Here is a 21,211-nt window from a genome sequence, read left to right on the forward strand (position 1 = left end):
TTGTAATGTAAGAGATTTAGAACCACCAGGACCCTCTGCAATGTAAAACTAAACCTATTTGTACTGAGGGTTGAGATGAGGACGAGAGCAGTCAGCTCCAGGGCGAAATGACAAAATGTTTTAATGAGGTCAAAATGCAAAGATGCTCTGGAACACGGCCAAGCACAACAAATGCCACCATGCAACAATCACTACAAAGGAACACAGAGGATCCAGGGATAATCAGATGACAGGTGAACTTAAATACATGTGGGGGATATCAGGAAATCACCTGGAACCAATAATGGGGAATGACACACGGAAACAAAATACGGTACTCTGGTCAAATAAACATATACGTTGGTTTGGACTTTGCAAGTTGTTAGATCAAGTCAAGAGATAGAAAATAGTCTAGATTAATAAAATCTATACTACTTTCTAGTGTGTTATAGAAAATAGTCTACAGTGTGTGTTATAATGTGTTGTTAACAGGGGAGATTTGCCAAAAGGCGGCCTGTGCTCCTGAGTCTGAGGTGTTTAATTCTATGATTGGTCTGGTTGGATCAGGTTGGGTGAGAATGGGAGCTTTGTTTTGTTGTTGTTGTTGTTCAAGTCAGAAGATTTTTTGCTTCTGGGGATCAAATGAAGATTTTTTTGGTGGATTTGAGACTGTTGAGGGTAACAGCAGTTTGACTGTATAATAATGAAGCGACAGTTTGCAAAACATAGGAAACATTGCAACTGTTTACAAGAAGATGAAGTTGGCCCATTGAGGACCGTTTAAACTTTTTCCAGGTCTGTCTTCATCTGCCTGCTCCCCAGAATGAATCCCAAGAAGATCCATTAAATTGGAGAGAATCTGGTGAGATTAATGGGAAATATACCAAGTTGTAGCTTTGAATTAGCAGAATTTTTTGACCAATACAACGCCACTTTGTCATTCTAATTTTTACATAGTAACACTGGGAGACAGAAAATATAATATTTACTATTTGTCAGGCCAACAGGCCAGCATGTAGACTGCTGCTCAACAGACACGGTTCTCTAACCGTCTTAGCAGGTCAACTAATTATTCTAACAGTTCTAACCAGTGTGTCACTTTGAGAATATAGATGATTTTTTTCAACATTATGTGTTTGTGTCTGCAGGCTTTCAGGCTGCCTGATCACAGAGGAAGGCTGTGCTGCTCTGGCTTCAGCTCTGACTGTGAACTCCTCTCACCTGAAGGAGCTGGACCTCAGCTACAATAATCCAGGAGAGGCAGGAATGAAGAGTCTAGAAGCTATACAGAAGAATCCAAACTTCAAACTGGACTCTCTGAGGTAAGGAAATATTTTCTGCAGCCAAATAGCGCTACGCTATTGCTTAATGCTAGATTCAGAATTGACAGTGCAAAATATGACAGCAAACCAGAAAGTGTAGTTCAGGATCTTTGACAAATGAACAGTTCTGGAGAGAGAAGGCAAGGAGGATTAATGATGGATTGGTTCATCTTTCTAGACCAATCTGAAGTGTAGGATAAACCCAAAAGCCCCAACCAGCCCCAGACAATGAATGCTAGTTTATGTCAGAGACGACTTGTAGTGCGGAAAGGGAAAATCATGTTGGAGAGATAATTAGTTGTCCATGCCAGTAAAAAATGATGTTGAGCAGTTCATACAGAGCTGTGCAAAACTATTTAAACAGCTTCAACTTTAACAAACACAAAGCAATGCATAATTGCAAAGTGGAAGCATAATTGTTGGTTGTATCAATCAAAATTAGTATCCATCCATTATCTAGCATGCTTGTCCTTGCAGGGTGGTGAGAGGTCAGGTACACTCTGGACAGGCTGTCAGTCCATCACAACATAACTAATAAGTTTTTCTTTTTTAATCTAAATTTGAAAAAGGGCTTGTGACTAAAAATTGGATCTAATTCATAAACATGAATTGATCTATACCTTCTTAATTTCTTGCTGCATGTTTAGGATCATTAATGCTGGGATTTGAACCTTGTTAAATAATATACAGCTTATGCATCAGAATGAGGAAGAGGCATCTGTTATAACTGAACTGGTAGTATCAGTAAAATATTAGACTTTGGTAACAGAAAAGTGGTAATATCATCAAAATGTCTCCTTTCTTACAGCATGGAGCCTGCAGGAGACAAATGGATGACAGCAGGTCTGAGGAAGTGTAAGGGCATTTTTGATTCATAGCAGATTGTCTCATCTTTGCATGAATGAATTCAGAAAATTATACATCAGTAACTGCATTGTGTTTGTTCTGTCCTTCAGATTCCTGTCCACTAACAGTCGACCTAAATACTGTAAGCACATTTCTCAAACGTTCTGACAAAAACAGGAAGGTGACACGTGTGGAAGAGGAGCAGCCGTATCCGGATCATCCAGACAGATTTGATCTCTGTCAGCTGCTGTGTACTGATGGTCTGACTGGTCGCAGTTACTGGGAGGTTGAGTGGGGTGGGAAAGTCTACATATCAGTGAGTTACAGGGGAATCAATAGAAAAGGAGCCAATGACGATTCCTGGTTTGGATTTAATGATAAGTCCTGGAGTCTAGTCTGCTCTGATGATGGTTACACTGTTTGGCATGATAGTGTAAAAAAAGCTTTCATCCCCGTTCCCTCCTTCTCCTCCTCCTCCTCTGTCTCTGGCAGAGTAGCTGTGTATGTGGACTGTCCTGCTGGGACTCTGTCCTTCTACAGAGTCTCTTCAGATACACTGATCCACATCTACACCTTCCACACCAAATTCACTGAAACTCTTTACCCTGGATTTGGGTTCAGGTGTCGTTCAGGAGTGTGTTGGTGCTCATTTTAGAATAGTCCTAAGTGCTTTTCAAAACTAATACAACATTTCAAGAGCTATCAATGCATTAAAAACAGAAGAAAATAATAGAAAGTCACATTAAATAAAATTGTTTTTTAAAAGAAACAACACAGTCCATCAATCTTAAGTCCAAACAAAGGAGAATTCTGGAGTCTAGGAACCACTGAACTAAAGGCTTTGTCTTCCTTTGTTTTCAATTTACCATAAAGAGTCATCATCAGGTCCTGATCACAGGAATATGTGGCTGCAGTGGCCTTCTAATATTGGTGCCTTAGACTTAGACTTAGACTTAGACTTAGACTGACTTTATTGTCATTTTGCATGCACAGGGTGTATACAGAACGAAATTTCGTTGCATACGGCTCAGGACAATGTTTTGAGCTTTCAATGTTGTGAGGTTACTCCAGCCTGTCTGTGAAAACCCCTTAAGTCAATAAAAGAATTTTAAATTACATTGTGGAAAAAACCTGAAATCAATGTCACTGCATTGATATTGGAGTCATGTATAAAAACCTGTAGGATTTGTCAGAAGCCTGGCAGCTTCATTTAGTACACCTTGAAACCGTTCTAGGGAAGGTATGCTAAAATACGCAGAGTGCACTGGGGATCAAACCAAAGCATCAATAATTAGTTCAGAGAATGTGAGAATAAAGATTTAATTACCAGATGATTAAAAGGAATGAATCAAAGACTGGATGTGCATCCAAAGTAAAGTCAGAATGTAAGATTTTGCCGAAAACCTCTCGGTTCTTTGTCAATAAGCTCTGTGATATGCATTTTTCTCATGAACATCTTTGTTCTCTAAGTTTGTGAAAACTGGTTAAGAAGTAGATTTTCTTAGTTGCTATTGGTAACTGAAGACTCTGTAATATAATCTACTTGCACTTTTGAGCCATTTGAGCTGCATTATTTTCTAATGTTACGATAATGACTCTGCATTGTTTCTTTTCTTGTGGTTAGATTAACAAATTACCAATAAGAAGAATAAATACTTGGAAATATTCTTCACTAATTTGTTATAAGTGGTACACATAAATGTTATAAAAGTGAGTGACATTTTATATTTGCACAACATCGTTTATGTACATTATTTTATATCCTGCCCCATTAAGGTTGGTGTCAGGATCTGTGGGTATTTGAAGTAGGTTGTAGATTTTTGGTGTTCCTTTGACTTTTCTACTTTAGTTTGCCCTGTTTTCCATTTCTGTTCTCCCTAGTGATTGTAGTCATGTTTTTCTTGCTTTTGAGTTATTTTCTGATGCTCTAGTTTATCATATTTCTTTAATCCAAGTTGTTCCTTAGTGTTAGGATTATTTCCTCTTCCCCGGTATTCTCTCCCCACTTTCCTGTGTCACTTTCTCTTTCCCCCTCCTCAGCCTGGTTCCAGCTCCAACTACTCACACCTGTAATCAGTTAGCTTATTAGCCCTGGTCCATTGTTCCCACTATCAACCTCCCAATAGTGAAGCTCCTTATTCTCCAGTTACAACTCGCTGGTTCATGTCATCTCACCTCGTTCCCTCCTCCCTGGTACCCTTGTGTTCTCTTTTTGTTTCTGTTTTGGATTTCTTTTTTGTTTGGATTTTTATTTTTTCATTAACTTTTGAACCTCACCTTCATCTCCTGCCTGCTTCATTTGGCTCAACACATCCTATCAGTTGGAAATGTTTTCATTTTGGCTTCAAGTCTTTATGGTATTTACCTTTTCAGGCCAGGTTGGTGTTTACTTCTTTCCTGAATAAATAACATCCTTTTAAAAAATTGTTTCTTGGATTTAATATAGTGATCTTTGTCTGCTGTAGTAATTGTTGATGTGGGCACTTGACCAGGGCATCATGAGAAGGGGGGGAGGGAAATAACCCATAGAAGACACCTGTTTACCTCCTAAATAAATAACAGTAGTCAATGAGGAGTTGTGGCTTTATTAGGTTGTCTAGGGACACCACTAAAAGATGTGCTTCAACAGGACAGTGTTCATATTTTTCAATGCAGGTTGTATCACTGTTAAAACTTGGGGGGGATACTATATATCCATAGGAGGGCAGTATCAGTGGCAGAACTAGGGGAGCTTAATTCTTAATTCAGAAATTTAAAAAATGTATTTTGACATTTTGACATAAGATAAATCCGATGACGCCAATTGAAATTTCTTGAAAGGCCTGGCTCAGATACTTCAAAATGTAACTGAAGATAGTTTGATTTGTTATTTTTTACTGTGCGTAAATGCAGATGTGCTATATTACTATCCAGTTAGAAACAATGAACAGTACTAAAATAAAACTCCACCCTCACAGGTGAGGATTAACGGCTGACAGCAACCCACTCCGGCGCTGCAGCATTCCTCCCTACTTCCTTATCTGTTTAGGTTTCATATTTCATTTCGTTGTGGCGCAGTTAAGACAAGGTAAGACAATGACCTCTTTGATGTTTAACTTGTCTTGTACAGGTTTATTTTTGTAATTATCTTTATTTGTATTGTGTACGTCAAGTTTAAGCCAAGCAGGGAATTAAAGTCAGTTCTGATTTTGTAAAGGCTGCTGTACATAGAACAAAAACAATCGCATAGATGGCGAGTCGCTAAAAGTGAGAGAAAAAACCAGTTGGTGCACTTAGAGAGCAAATACCTGCATCAACCTGAATTATAGTTAAAATCTCTTCCAGGTTTGTTTAAGATTTAGTCTTATTTGTAACATAATTATATATATATTTTCTTCATTACAAAAGTGTTAGAAATAATTTTATTCCAGCCTTCTGTAATAGGATAATGAGGCCTGGTAGTGAAAGCACTGTGAAAACCTATAGTTTTTTTGGAATGTTTCTCATTCTTTCCTCAAATGAATTGAGTATTTCGAGGCTTAAAAATGTATGAAGGGGTATGCTGTGGTGGCGCAGGGGGTTAGCATGCCCCACGTTTGGAGGCCTTAGTCCTCGACGCGGATGTCGCGGGTTCGACTCCCGGTCCCGACGACCTTTGCCGCATGTCTTCCTCCCTCTCCTCACCCTCCTTCCTGTCTGCCTACTGTTGAAAAAAATACGAGCCACTAGCGCCGCAAAAACTCTTCGGAGAAAAAAAAATGTATGAAAACCACAGGTGGAACAGGGAATTTGACCCACCTTTCATAAAGGTCTGCCTCCCAAAAATCATTGTAAACAGAAACTAGACTGAGCTTCAGGTTTCTCCCAGATAAATGGTTCCCAAATTTAAAACTAAGCAGTAAAAAAACAGTTTTGCTCCCGTTGACATAAGTTGCCAAAATTGGATTTAGCAGAGTTTTAACATTATTTTTTATATTTTATTTATTTTTATTTACTTTTTTTCTTCATATTTAAACAGTAAGCTGTGTTAGTGAATTCATATGCTTTGGAGAGAAGTTGTTTGACTTATTTTGTGTTTGTACACAGCACTGTGGAAGTGACTCCACCTGTTTTAACACCACATTAGTCTGGCATTCTCAGAACAGTATGTACTTGGCACAGTGAATGTTGTTTGACCAGTAATTCCTGATAATCAAGTGGTGTCTGGACTTCTTATTTTCACTCAAACAACTTGCAAAATTTCTTAGTAATAAGTTATTATTCATAATTATTGATAGTTTGAAGAGCATCTTCAAACATATGAAGTGTAAAACTTTCTTTCATATTTCAAATTAAGGAAAGGGCATGACGTTTCTTTTAAATATTCAAATAATATTTTAAATATTATTTTGTAAAAGTACGAAATATCAAATTAGTTAATGCTTATTTGTCAGTTCTCTTTCTGCTTCTTTGTTTGCTGGTATTGCAAATAATATCAGCAGAGCTTAAGTGCAGGTGAGTAATTTGTTTTGCCTTTAATATAAACATTGTGTGCAGATTGATGTGAATTGGAGCGCGGCATCATGGATCAGCGTGAGGAGCAGAAAGAAGGAGAAACTCTGCGTGAAACCGAGAATCATAGCAAAGCCAAGAGGTGAGGTGACCTTTTACTGTTTATGCCTTCACTCTGTTCGCTCAAGGCGTCCATGTAACTTAAACAACTTTATTTATAGCAAACAATCTGAAGATGAACTGGATCCAGAGCTCTTTGATAACATATCCATGGACGATCGTGTGGATTTTAAATCAAACCAGAGTTCAGAGAGGTGAGCTATATCTAATTAATCTGTCTAAAAATCCCAACATATACAGCACTATGATAAAATGTTTGCTCTTGGAAAAAACAATTATTTTTATTGTATTTTTGTCAAACTGGATCTTGTTCTGCTCTAGTGATTTAATAATTCAACAGGTCAGTCAGCGAGATTAGTAAAATAGAACCAGAAAATGTTGTTAATCACAGTTAATTCATAATTTATTTATTTGTGGACTATATTCATACATACTGTAGGTTAAAGTTGGTTTGACTGGCAGTTTTTACCATAATAAACAAAATCATGATTCATGTTTGTCTGATGTTGAAAATTTTTTGATGAGTTTTGAAGTTGGACAAAAAAACACACATTTCTATTTGCACATGTAAAGTAGCATTAACTGTGACTTTTTCAGAAAAACTCATAGTCTTTTTCAAATTTAATTTTGTAAAAACAAATTTGATAAAAAAAACAACAAAAAAACATATATATATTTTGTAGGAGGTGTTTAAACAATAAGCTGTTATACATACATATATAACAGGCACACTTTGGCAGGCCCCATGTAAATTTCTTCAGAAATGTTCTAGTTTTATTTCTTGTCCAGATCTACACATAACATTTGCTGATTTTTTTATTTTTTGCATGGAGAGCTGTAATGTGAGAAAAATTTATTTGATTCCCCCAGAGTGAAGATCTCAGAACTCCCTAGTGGTCAGTCTGCCCAACAGCATCCAGCAGAGCTGCACTCCATATTTATGGTCTGTACATATCTAATGCTTTCTGTCTGTTGTATTCACAATGATCCTCTTTGCTCCCAATAGTAAAGTAGTGAATTGTCAATTTGTAACTGCATTGCTAGATGCTCGTTTTTCCAGTAGCACCTATCAATGCAGTTTGAATTACCTCAACTATGGTCTACACAGTGCGAGTGGTTTAATATTACCATTGAGCCAACAGCTATAGTGGGTGGGTTGTCACATAGAGGGGTGATCCAAAAAGTAGGACAATGCGAGCTGTACATGACCCCAACGCAAAGCAGCATGGAGAACATTGAAGCTATATTAAAAATTCTGCTCCATCTTTGGCTTTTTGTCAGACTCAGCTATTGTTGTGAGTTTTTATAAATGGTCAATAGGATTACTGTAAAGAAATTGCTCTTGTGACGTGGCCCCTGACTCCACCCACTAGCCAATCAGAGACCAACAGCTTTCCAATGTCACATTTGTTTGTTACCACAAAACCATTACAAGTGGAAAATCATCAAACCCGAGTTGAGTTGAGCCTTGCTGCATAAGTGCTAGCAGAAAAGGGGCATGAAGCCTCTCCTATACTTCATTTGAAGTATGGTAGACCGTATTTCATCTGAAGTATGGCCACGCAACCACGTTCATATTCACACACACCTTCCCTACAAAGTGGCCTATTTCTTCTACAGAGCTCCCTAGAAATCTCTAATAAACCAGCCTCAAGCCATGCTTTGACTGACAATCATGAAATTCGGAACATATGTGTAACTAATGACAACCAACAAAAAAAAAATCTCTTGGAGTCATGGTCCAAACCAAACAGAAAGTCTGACATTTTTACACACGTTGTGTGCTGGGTGCTGCAATGAAAGTTGAAAGACTCAAACAGACTTAGCAAACTGATAAGAAGATCTGAGCTGTCAAGGATAACACCTTTCATCCCCTCTACAGTGTGGTGGACAGCCTCAGAAGGAGACATAGCCAAAGATTACTGCAACCCAGATGTGCTAAAGAACGCTACAGCAAGTCCTTTCTGCTTGAGACGATCAAACTTTATAATACATACATAGTCTCTAGAGCCGTGTGTTTTAGATGTTGAATATATATTAATAATATACTGAGCAATATGTGTGTGTCCTTAAGACTATCCCTGCTCATTGTTATTTATTATTGTTTTGTGTTTATTCTTATTACTTTATTTATTTAAATTTTTATTGTGTGCTATGCTGGGACAAACAAAATGCCCTTCCTCTAGGGCAGGCATGTCCAAAGTCCGGCCCGGGGGCCAATCACGGCCCGCGGTCAGATTTCATACGGCCCGCAGTTTCGGTTTTATAATGTATTATTTATGGCCCGCCTGCACTGTGAAACAGAATAAATAAATCATAAAACTTGAAACTGTAATTCCTCCTTTCACCAAATGGTGGCAGCACCACTTTAATACTATCAGTCTGCCTCCGTGCAGCGAACCGCTCTCCACTCATTTCTGCCATGGCCACTGCAAAGAAAACGAGGAAAGTTTACAGTGAAGGCCGCCGCTTTCAAGAGAGATGGGAATTAATACTTCTTTTCTGAAGATCAAGGCAATTGTGCTTGTCTAATTTGTAATGAGACGGTTGACTTGTTAAGGATTTCAACGTAAAGAGACACTACCAGACTAAACATGCTAACACATACGACAAGCTAACAGGGAGTGACCGTGCTGAAAAACTGAAGCAGCTCCAAGCTGGACTGGCATCACAACAGCGATTTCTTTGGGCCTGAGTCAAAAGAAAATACCACCAAAGCAAGCTACGATGTTAATGTTAATAGCTAAACATGGCAAACCTTTTACTGAAGATACATTTATCAAAACTGTGTTATGAAAACGGTGGAGAACATTTGCCCTGAGAAGAAGCAAGAATTTGCGAATGTTTGCCTGGCAGTAACAGTGTGGCACTGAGAGTTGAGGACATGAAACTGAGTATATTGAACGGTAACGTCTGTCACTATCAGCAGTGAAGAGCCAAAAAAACATTTATGCACCTGGATTTATGGCACTTATTTTTATTAAACTCCTGAGTAAGATTTGGTTATTACTGTTGATGTTATGAACCTGTAGATGTGATACAAACTATTACTTTCTGAAAGATATTGTAAATGACAAGAGCAAAATTCACTTGTTTTAAGATTTAATAATAACAGACAACTTTGCGTTACTTATAACTCCTGTTTAAAATGTTCTTGAGGCAAAGATATTTTTAAACTCATGTAAATTTAAGGTATTTCATACAGTTTGTTCAATGTTATCTGACTCTCCAGATATGAAAGAAAAGCAGAATTTGTGTTTTTAGAGTTGTTCTCATCTGCCTGAGTGGCTTATATTTGGTTATTTTGTCATTTGAAAAATAAAGATAATTGTGACAATGAAAATTGTTTTATAACAGTATTTGCATGAAACGTTTGTAGTTAAAAAATGTCCGAACAAACTATTGGCCCCCGGGCATCTTCACTTTATCAAATCTGGCCCTCTTTGCAAAAAGTTTGGACACCCCTGCTCTAGGGGATCAATAAAGTATTATCTTATTTCATCAAACTCCTCCTACAGCATTTCACATAAAGACTTCAGAATCACTCAGAACAGCCTTTAAGAACTGAAGATCAAAAGTTATCAAAAGCTTTTTGTTGCATCAAAGCATGTGTGCATGACTGAGACTCAAAATCTAATCATTTGCCATAAATCATTAGTGTGGAATAACTTACATATACACCACAATTGCATAAGACTTTATGTGTGTCATAACAGATCACTGATCTCTATCACATGATCAATTGGTGACGTCACATTAGCTTCACCCCCTTTGAACAGAAAGTTATTTGTTTCCCTGCTGGTTGTCGTCCTTTTACTCTACGATTCATACAGAATTAAACTTGTGACTGATGACATACATTTCCTGGAAAATATATTATATCTCTCCTTATAATGATCTCAGTCTAAGTTGTCTTTTTTCTATTGTAGGAGCTTAAAAAGAACATTTTCACTTTTGTGGAGAATGAGCTGAAAAAGATCGAAGTGGTTCTGGGTTCAAATTACCCAGAAGGTCTAGAGGGGGATGAGGATGATGACGTTTTAGAGGATGAAGATAAAGAGCAAATGAGGAGGAACAGAGAAGATTTTGAGAAGATGGTACAGCGCTTCCTAAGAAGGATGAACCAGGAGGAGCTGGCTAACTGTCTTCGACTCAGTAAGATTTCTCTAATGCTAGAAGATGGATAAGTAAATTTATATTTAAATTTATTCCCCACCTCAGACTTAGTTTGGTTCTCATGGAGGGATCTTTAGCAAGTAGGTATAGATCATGTCTAGGGAAACTTACATCCAGTTCTTAAGACTTATGCAAATTTCTGCCTTTTATGTATGCCATTGTTATACATGCCGGTTGGCTGCTGTGTGACCTTCTAGTTCATTGAGGCATATGGCATTGATGTTGTGTGATGCCTCATTATCCCATATGCCTCTTCAGCTTTGTTGAGTTTTAGCAAAAGAGTCAAACATTACACAATGAAAAAGATTTTATCTCCCTTGTAGGAACCCCTCAATAAGCTTCTGCAACATTACAAGATTAATTTCCATCCATTGCCGCATTAATTTTTAACACAGATCTTGTATTGATGATGAGAGCGTCCAACCACTGAGCAAAACCTTCTCCAAAATATCACAAAGATTGTCAATGGCGTACAGGTCTGATATCCGTGGTAAAATTGAAGTCTCATCTTCAATGAACCACTTGGTCACAATATGAGCTCTGGTATCTTGGAATATCATCAGAACAAAAACAAATCCATTGATCTAATAACCTGGTCATTCAGTATCTTCAGGGGATATCATGATGTTGCTAACCTTTGACCTGACCAGTTGCAGATCATAGCAGTGCTTGTAGAAGCAGTGCTATGATACTAGGAATAATGGCTGTATCACTTCATCTGCTTCCCTTATTACCCAGATCTACCCGTCATACTGGAAGAGAGTAATTTGGATTCATCATGACCTTCTTATGTCTCGCTAGAATCCTATCTGTATGCTGCCTTACAAATTAAAGCTGTTTTCTCCAGTTAGCCTCATTGTTTAAAGGTTTTCTTATGGCTACTCTACTGTTCAGTACCAAACCTTTGAGTTCCCGTTACATTGTGGCAATGTTCTTACTTACACTTTTATAAACAGACCTGAGTTCTACTGTTGTTTTCCTTTAGTTTGATTTCACTGAACACTGGTTTTTTCCTTCCAGTTTTTAATAATGTATTAAGAAGCTACTCCTGGCATCATTTGGGGTTAAATAAATTGTTGCCAGCTTAGGACAGTTGTCTATGCAGTAACTATCCAATGGGAAGCGCTTACCCATTTTCTCAGTTAAATTCAGGAGGTGGCTTTTTCCTTTTTAGTCAGGCAGTCTAACTCTGGCAGGAAGACTTAACTGGTTAGTTCAGAAATTTCAGGGCTTGTAAAATTTAACAATTAAACAGAAAAGATTTATGGTAATTTCTACGTATACAGGTATGTTTTCAAAATGAAATGTGAAATTAGTGAAAAAAAGGATTTTAATTGTTTTATTTGTATTCTTTAAGAATCACTCATCACTTGCCAAGAAACACTAAAGTCTAACATGAAGACAAAGTTCCAGCATGTGTTTGAAGGAATTGCTAAGTCAGGGAATCCAACAGTTCTGAATGAAATCTACACAGAGCTCTACATCACAAAGGGAGACTCTGGAGAGGTCAATAATGAACATGAGGTCAGACAGATTGAAGCAGTGTCCTGGAAACCAGACCAACCAGAAACATCAATTAGACATGAAGACATATTTAAACCTGTATCTGGAAGAGATGAACCAATCAAAACAGTGATGACAAAGGGAGTGGCTGGAATTGGGAAAACAGTCCTAACACAGAAATTCACTCTGGACTGGGCAGAAAACAGAGTCAACCAAGACATCCAGTTCATATTTCCAATTAAATTCAGAGAGTTGAATCTGTTAAAAGAACAGTTCAGCTTGGTGGATCTTGTTCATCATTTTTTTAGTGAAACTAAAGGAATCTTCAGGTTTGAAGAGTTAAAGATTGTGTTCATCTTCATTGGGTTGGATGAGAGTCGACTTGCACTGGACTTTCACAACAATGAGATCCTGATGGATGTAACAAAGTCCACCTCAGTAGATGTTCTTCTGACAAACCTCATCAGAGGGAACCTGCTTCCCAAAGCTCACCTCTGGATAACCACACGGCCTGCAGCAGCCAGTCGAATTCCTCCTGAGTTCATTGGCAAGATGACAGAGATTAGAGGATTCACTGACCCACAGAAAGATGAGTACTTCAAAAAAAGATTTAAATATAAGAAGGAGGCCAGAATGGTAATCTACCATATAAAGAAATCAAGAACCCTCCACATCATGTGCCACATCCCAATCTTCTGCTGGATCACTGCTACAGTTGTGGAAGACATGTTGAACAAGAAAGACGAGGAGCTGCCAAAGACCCTGACTGAGATGTACATTCATTTCCTGGTGGTGCAGAACAAACTGAAGGTCATCAAGTATGATGGTCTTCAGTGTGAGACAGATTCACACTGGAGTCCTGAGAGCCAAAAGATGATCGAGTCTCTGGGAAAACTGGCTTTTGATCAGCTGATGAAAGGAAACCTGATCTTCTATGAATCAGACCTGGCTGAGTGTGGCATTGATATCAGAGCAGCATCAGTGTGTTCAGGAGTGTTCACACAGATCTTCAGAGAAGAGAGAAGTTTGTACCAGAACAAAGTCTTCTGCTTCGTCCACCTGAGCGTTCAGGAGTTTCTGGCTGCTCTTCATGTTCACTTGATCTTCATCAAATCTGGAATCAATCTGCTGGTAAAAGGTGAAATGAAATCCAAGGATTTAGAAAAAAGAAACCATGAATCTTCAGAGACAGACATGTACAAGAGTGCTGTGGACATGGCCCTAGAGAGTCCAGATGGACACCTGGACTTGTTCCTCCGCTTTCTACTTGGTCTTTCACTGGAAACCAATAAGCGTCGCTTAAGAGGCTTTGTGGCACAGACAGAAGAAAGTTTAGCAATTATTAAAGACACAGCCCAGTACATCAAGGAGAAGTTGAATCATCTGTGTGTTGAGAAAAGCATCAATCTGTTCCACTGTCTAAGTGAACTAAATGATCCGTCTCTGATGGAGGAAATCCAACTATCTCTACGTACAGGAAGTCTTTCAGCACACCAGCTGTCTCCTGCTCAATGGTCAGCTCTGATCTTCATGCTACTTTCATCAGAGAAAGACCTTGAGATGTTTGACCTGAAGAAATACTCAGCCTCAGAAGATGCTCTACTTGGGCTGCTGCCAGTAGTCAAAGCCTCCAGCAAAGCTATGTAAGTACAGATCAATAAAATCAAATCAGTTTTTTCTATTTCATTGTACAAACTAGTGAACAGCAAAATAATGAAGTATTTCTCTGGAAACTATGTAAAAACTATGTATGTGAGAAAGCAGCATAGATACAATGACAGAAAGTTGCTTTTACATGTTTTTACTGTTGTGTTTTATAACTTTTAGACACTTATGTAAATTAAATGTATTATTATTATACCTCAAACTCCATGCCTTCAATTTCTTTTATGACCACTTCACTCTCCAATACTCTCTGTGATGAATGCCGCTAAGACATGCAAAATCCTCATTAGAAGAAGATGGTCTGCAGCACTTTTCTATGTGCAATCAGTGGCACACACAGTTGTTGTAGGTTGCTTGCAGCATGGCCACTCACTACAGAAGTGATTCTTTTTGTGCGCACAACTTTGTGTTCCTTATTTGGAATCAACCATAGTGCATCAGCCCAGATGTAATTTGTATGTAATCTGATGCATACAGATGGATGCATACAGATGTAACCTGTATGTATCCAGACCCTAAATCCATCAGGTAGCACACAGAGACTCCTACACAATGGCAGTAATAATGAACCAATAATGACATATTATGTCAGTGTCACACTATGTCTTAATCTTTTGGCCTTTCTGTTGTAAAATGTTCATAGCCGACCAAGATAAATAAAAAACTGTTGTTTATGTCTGATGTAGCTATTTTATCTTTAGGTGCTGTCTTGAAACTGATTTTGGTGCAGCAGCTCACTTTAAACACATAATAAAAATACTTTTGTATTTATTTTGTCTCTTTAGACTCAGCGGATGTAACCTTTCAGAGAGAAGCTGTGAAGCTCTGTCCTCAGTTCTCACCTGTCAGGATTCTCGCGTGAAGGAGCTGGACCTGAGTAACAACAACCTGGGTGATTCAGGAGTGAAGCTGCTCTGTGACGGATTGAAGAGTCCAAACTGTGAACTCGAAATTCTGAGGTTAGTTCACATTTTAAAATCAGATGAAGCAAGAGTGAAGATGTGCTGATAAAAAATGTCTGAAATGTCGCGGTTCGACTCCCGGACCCGGCAACATTTGCCTCATGTCTTTCCCCCCTCTGTTTCCCCCCTTCCTGTCAGCCTACCTTCACATAAGGGACACTAGAGCCCACAGAAAGACCCCCTGGAGGGGTTAAAAAAAAAAGCATTCATAGAATGTCTGTAAATCCCCAGATTTTTTTTAAAGCAACAAAAGACAGAATTTGTAACTTGGTATTTTAATTGAGAAATTCAACTGTGTCATAAAATTATGTGGTGTACTCTAGACCATGTTTGTTGAGGAGTTTAAGATTTCCTACACAGAAAATCTGGAAATCATATCTTTAGTTGCCTGTCGATTTTTTGTGGTGTTTTAATTATATATTTTTTAGACTAACCCTCTTTTTTACCAAGAGGTGCAAACATGCAGCAAACACATGTAAATATACAGTAAACAACATGAGCTGCAAACACATGAATGATGCAAACTCTAAAGCACAAAAACACAAATACAACAGAACAGTGCTGCCATCAAAATATACTGCAACCACAGGAAATAGAATCAAGGGAGAAACACTGCAAATAGTGAAAACAACAGCAAGTATGAAATGATTCACGCTCACCTAACAAAATGGAAGTGCTCCAGGCCACTAGGGGGAGTCAATCAACAAATTGTATGGGACCAAATACTGGATGCCAAGACTTAATGGGAGGTCAGGAAGGAAATATGGTGTGTTATGCTTGAAACATGCTGACTTTTACTCCAAACTGGTTTGGAGCACTTCCATTTTGTGGAGCAAGTTTCAGTTGTTCATATTTGCAGTTGTTTGTGCTGTTTGTGACCATTTTCCTTTCACTTCTATTTCCCGTGGTTGCAGTATGTTGTTTGTGGTTGCATTTGTTTTGCTAAATTTTATTTTTTTGCTCATATTTTCTATGATTACAACATTTTTTGTTTGTGGCACCTGCTGGCAATTGTAGCATTTGGTGTGAAACATTTTAAAACTCATTTTCAATAATAAGAAAATATTCATACACAGAATATATGTAATAAAAAGCTTGAAGCTAAAACTGTCTGATAAAAAGAATGATGGATGCTGAATACACAAATGTCTTGGTGTAAATGTGTTGTGACACCTGAGCTTTCAATATTCCTACCTTTTCTTCTCCACTGCTGCTGTAACATGAGAAACTTCAAGCCTCTCTGCAAATTACTGATTAAAAATAAGAAGGCAGGTCATCAATCTTTTGTAGGGTATTATTAGTAAATGTTTTTTCATTGTGCTGTAAAAGGTTGTGTTTGTTCTGTCTGCAGGCTTTCAGGATGTTTGATCACAGAGGAAGGTTTTGCTGCTCTGGCCTCTGCTCTGATGCTGAATCCCAGCCACCTGAGAGAGCTGGACCTGAGTTACAATCATCCAGGAGAGACAGGAGCTCAGCCTCTGTTAGCTGGACTGGAAGATGCAAAATGGAAGCTGGAAACTCTGACGTAGGGAAACCTCCACTGCAGCTTAACAGTGTGTTAATGTTAGATACTGGATGCAGCTGTAATCAGCCAATGTAATAAATCTACATTACTGGCATCATCAGTTACATGCTATTACACTTCCTTAGTAAAGCTTACAGTCCACTAATAATTTTTTTCCACAATGAAACTAGTTAAAGCATCTTGTTGAAGTATATTTTTCTTCCCATTTTGCCAGGTTCCAACCAAATTTTAATTCATATTACGTTACACAGCACGGCAATTTAATCAACAACTAAATGTCTAACAGTAACTTGGTGATAATGATGGCATGAAAGCCAAAAAAAAATTTAAAAATACAAACCTTGGTCACAACATTTTGGCATCCCTTCTCTCACATTACTGCTGTATCCCATAGATGGATTGTTACAAACTAAGCTGCACTGTTTTTTTCAGAACTGACTTTCTTTTTCCCACTCTTGCATAAAAACCACAAACATGATATAAAAAGACACTGATGTGACTGATGAGAATCTCTTGGTTCTTCCAGGGTGGATCCTGCTGGAGTCCAGTGGTTAACGCCAGGTCTGAGGAAGTGTAAGTGTGTTTTTCATGTGATTTATGATAAAGTGGTATGAACACCTGCCAGTACAGGTGTTCATACCACCCATTTAATAGTCATGATCAAGGCATTAAAGTGATCAGTTTATTGATCAGTTCTTCAAGCTGATTCATGTTTCTCCTGTCTTTCAGATCCCTGTCCTCTCACAGTCGACCTGAACACCATAAACAAACACCTGAAAATATCTGAAGGCAACAGGAAGGTGACATATGTGGAAGAGGAGCAGCCATACCCTGATCATCCAGACAGATTTGATCTCTATCAGCTGCTGTGTACTGATGGTCTGGATCTGACTGGTCGCTTTTACTGGGAGGTTGAGTGGAGTGGGAGGGTCTATGTATCATTGAGTTACAGGGGAATCCAAAGAAAAGGACCGTCTGATGACAGTCGGTTTGGATTTAATAATAACTCTTGGAGGCTAATCTGCTCAGATGAGGGTTATGCTGTCTGGCACGATTGTAACAAAGTTTTTAAGTGTTCATCCTCTTCCTCCTCCAAAGTGGCTGTGTATGTGGACTGTCCTGCTGGGACTCTGTCCTTCTACAGAGTTTCAGCAGAGACACTGATCCACCTCCACACCTTCAACACCAAATTCACTGAACCTCTTTATCCTGGATTTGGGTTCAGGAATCGTTCAGGAGTGTGTTGGTGCTCATTTTAGAGTCGTTCCAAGTTAGAGGGAGGAAACCTACTTTACACGTGTTTCATCTAAGATATGATTTTAGATTAACATAATGTGTAAGTAAGTAAAAGTATTTTCATGGCACCTTATACAAATCACAAAGTGCTTCACAATAAACTAATACAACAGTTCAAGAACCAACAATACATGAAGAACAGGAGAATCAATAAATAAGAAATTTATTGATGGAAAAAAGTCTTTTAAAAGAGAAAACAGTTTGAAGAAGGAAAGCTCCAGAGAAGAAGTCAGTGAACTAAAAGCTCTGTCTTATTTTTGTCTTCATCTTAGTATAGGGAATCACTGATCACAGGAGCTCAAGGATTTTTTGTTAGGTGATCTTGGGTGACTTAAAAAGTGCCTTTAAATAAAATGTATTATTATTATTATTATGCACAAATGGGTGCAGAGGGTTTCACAAATGACATTATCTGGTGCTTCTCTATGAAGTTGGGAAAAGATTCTTAAGTTGCACTTTAAAGTAAATTATAAGCCAACGTTGTTACATAAAGACTGGAGTCACATTTGAAAAAGTGAAGGATTTTGTCAGAAACCAGGCAGCAGAATTTTAAATAATCGTTCTAATGAGGTTTTGCTAAGATCCACAAAGTTCATTCGGTGATTAAACAAAAACATTAATATTTATTTCCATTTCAAGATGTGAGACAATAGAAATTAGTTCAGCAGATGCATCCAAAGTAAAACCAGAATCAAAGCTTTTGCCAATGTTCTTACCAGACCTCCGGATTCTTCACGTGTCCTCTTAATCCTTGACATGTTTTTTCCTTATGTACACTTTTCTTTACCTATTTGTGTGAAAACCAGTTAAGAAGTAGTTTTTCTCAGCTGTTGTTGCCTCGCTGAAGACAATATAATGTCTACCTGCATTGTTTGCTTGTTTGAATCGCACCATATTCTAATCTTACTGTGATTAAACTAACAAGTTAGCAGCATGAAGGGAGTAAAAGTACTTGACAATATTTATCAGTACTGATATATTATAAATGGAACACAAATATTGTAACACTGTGTGAAATTTAGCTTTTGAATGTCTTTTATTAATATCTGCATTGCATTATTTATCTACACTCTATTACAGTTTGTATAGTGCTGGTTTGGGTCTCCCATTTTTGTCTTCCAGTTTTAAAATTACTTTTTTGTTAAGCTTTAATCGAGAAAAAAAACATTTTACTTACTTTGGTAAGAGGTAAATAAAGAATCCCTTTTAATTTATGAAATGAACTGGCCACAATATGAACACTTGAAAAGATTTCATGTTGATGTTTACAGATTTTTAAATAAGGCATTCTCTATATTTGACAATAAAATATGTTTAAATGACTTTGGAGTTGTCTTGATGTTCCCATCACTATGAGTCTGGGGAAAGTACTAAAACTGTGAAAGATCTCCTGTGTGTCAGGTCCAAAGACAAACATCCAAAGAACCTCAGCAGCTACAGACTGGTAGCACTGACCTTACATTAGGGGTTGAACCAATTAGTCGACTAGTCGACTCTAGGACGTCTCGCGAGTTTTTACATTTCATGTCGACTAGTCGCAGTCATGTGATTGCCGGTGGTGACAGCCTGTGCTGATCTGACAGCACAGTATACGTCACAAGACAGAAGAAAAATAAGTTAATACATTAGTTTAAATGATATGTAGATGGATGCATATTTGTGGTTTTACAGTGTTTTTAAAAGGAGATGGAGTTGCAGCTGCAGTCCACTACAAAACACGAGCCGTCTAAAACTCGCCCCCTTCCCGCTAAGGATGTCACTTAGCCGGCTCGCGAGTGTCTTTGTCACGAAAAAATTTAAAATATTTAAATATTAAAAATATTTAGCTGTTCCGGCAACCAGCACTCCCAGCGAGAGGATTTTCTCTCTCGCTGGGAATACCATTACGAGGAAGCGGGCAAGCCTTCATCCGGCTCATGTTGATGCCCTTGTTTTCCTACATGTCAACCAAGAAAAACCCCAACAACTCTTAGCGAAGAGAATACTGACAGCGAGTGAACTTTATTTACCCCCCGCCCCCGTGCCACCTCTTTTTATTGTTTTTACATGCCATCTAAAAGATGTGCGTTTCCTTTTGAATGTTGGTTTCCCAGCAACTTGTTATTTATCATAAACTATCCCGATGTTTTGTTGTTTCACTTGTTGCTGTTCTGTGTAAATGCCGTATTTTTCCGTGAAAACGGGTAATAAAGCCTGTACGTTACTCCAAAGCTTTGCGTCTTGCGTTGCTATGACGTCACAACGACTAGTCAACTCGACATCGACTTGACTTTTATCATGTTGACGTTGACTAGAAAATATCTTAAATCGTTCAATCTGCTGAGTCAGCAGAGCTTCCTGCCGCGCATCGGGCGGAGGAGAAGCAGCTGGTTTCGTTGAATTCAGCTGTAACCAAACGGGATCCGTTCATAACAAGTTTGGCTTGTGATGTTCCAAAAGCACCATGTAGTCAGTGTGATAATTTGACTCCTATAGTAACTATCCAGAGATCATCAGCATCAGCCGGTGTTTAGAAAAAAAAAGTCAGACCCGACTTTGTGCAACAAACTTTTCCCCGCTGCTCACGAAGAATCTCCATAATAGACTTAGTAAAAGCAGGAGAAGGGGAGAGTGTGTGTGTGGGGGGGGGGGAGGTCAATATTTGCCGTGAAAATAGCTAATAAAGCCTCCAAGTAGTTGTGAAGGGTTTTTGCGCTTACGTCACTATGACGTCACCGCGACTAGTCGACATCGACTTGACTATTATCATGATGTAGTCGACCTTAAAAAATATATAGTCGTTCAACCCCTACCTTACATATGATGAAAATCCTCAGGAGGCTGGTCCAAAGATGATGGTGCAAAGAAGGTTTTTACATAAAATCAAGATTATGGAAAACCCTGAGCATCCTCTTCATGAAACTGTCAAAAGAAAACAAGTGTCTTTAGTTGGGGGCTTCTTGAAATTTGATGCAACACAAATTGTTATACTAGATCTTTCCTGCCAACAGTCATCACCATCAACACCTTTTTGAAGAATCTTGAATTAATATGAGTTACAAGATTTAATTTCCCTTTCGGATAAATATTTTTATTTTAATCAAACTGAATTAGGTTTAACTTTAAGGTTTTTGAAGACTCCAGTTCTAGATATCTACCATGAGTTACTGACCATCTGAAACATATCTCAGATATCAATAATTATGATTAGTTTTAAACTAAACTTGAGATATCTTGATTTTTGTTCTGATTAGTCATAATTCCAATTAAATATATCTTAAATTACATCGTTATTCAAGAAGTCTTAAATGTATTTTTAGATTAGGTAGCCTATATGACTCGACTTGCACAAATTAAATTAAAGATAT

General features: G+C 38.1%; 2 protein-coding genes across 4 annotated transcripts in view; both read left to right on the forward strand.

The window, feature by feature from the left end:
• Positions 1–5,174, forward strand: part of LOC102236208 (NLR family CARD domain-containing protein 3-like) — a 28,493-nt gene extending 23,319 nt beyond the window's left edge. For 2 of the 3 annotated variants that reach the window (XM_023345668.1, XM_023345667.1), the window contains exons 9-11: positions 1,128–1,301; positions 2,110–2,156; positions 2,258–2,818. In XM_023345668.1, coding sequence (XP_023201436.1) covers positions 1,128–1,301; positions 2,110–2,156; positions 2,258–2,802 — 766 coding nt within the window. In that variant the 3' untranslated portion in view covers positions 2,803–2,818. Of the gene's footprint in view, positions 1–1,127; positions 1,302–2,109; positions 2,157–2,257; positions 2,819–5,104 lie in introns of those variants that run through there. The other variant, XM_023345669.1, reaches the window with a different exon arrangement.
• Positions 5,136–19,305, forward strand: LOC102235950 (NACHT, LRR and PYD domains-containing protein 4E-like). Its single transcript, XM_023345679.1, has 10 exons — positions 5,136–5,214; positions 6,663–6,759; positions 6,839–6,931; positions 7,608–7,680; positions 10,667–10,892; positions 12,271–14,059; positions 14,867–15,040; positions 16,395–16,568; positions 17,095–17,141; positions 17,298–19,305. The coding sequence occupies exons 2-10, from the start codon at positions 6,689–6,691 to the stop codon at positions 17,825–17,827; spliced, it is 3,177 nt and encodes a 1,058-aa protein (XP_023201447.1). The 5' UTR covers positions 5,136–5,214; positions 6,663–6,688; the 3' UTR covers positions 17,828–19,305.
• Positions 19,306–21,211: the final 1,906 nt, after the last annotated feature.

This window comes from Xiphophorus maculatus, chromosome 14 (genome assembly GCF_002775205.1).
Source record: "Xiphophorus maculatus strain JP 163 A chromosome 14, X_maculatus-5.0-male, whole genome shotgun sequence".
NCBI lineage: Eukaryota > Metazoa > Chordata > Actinopteri > Cyprinodontiformes > Poeciliidae > Xiphophorus > Xiphophorus maculatus.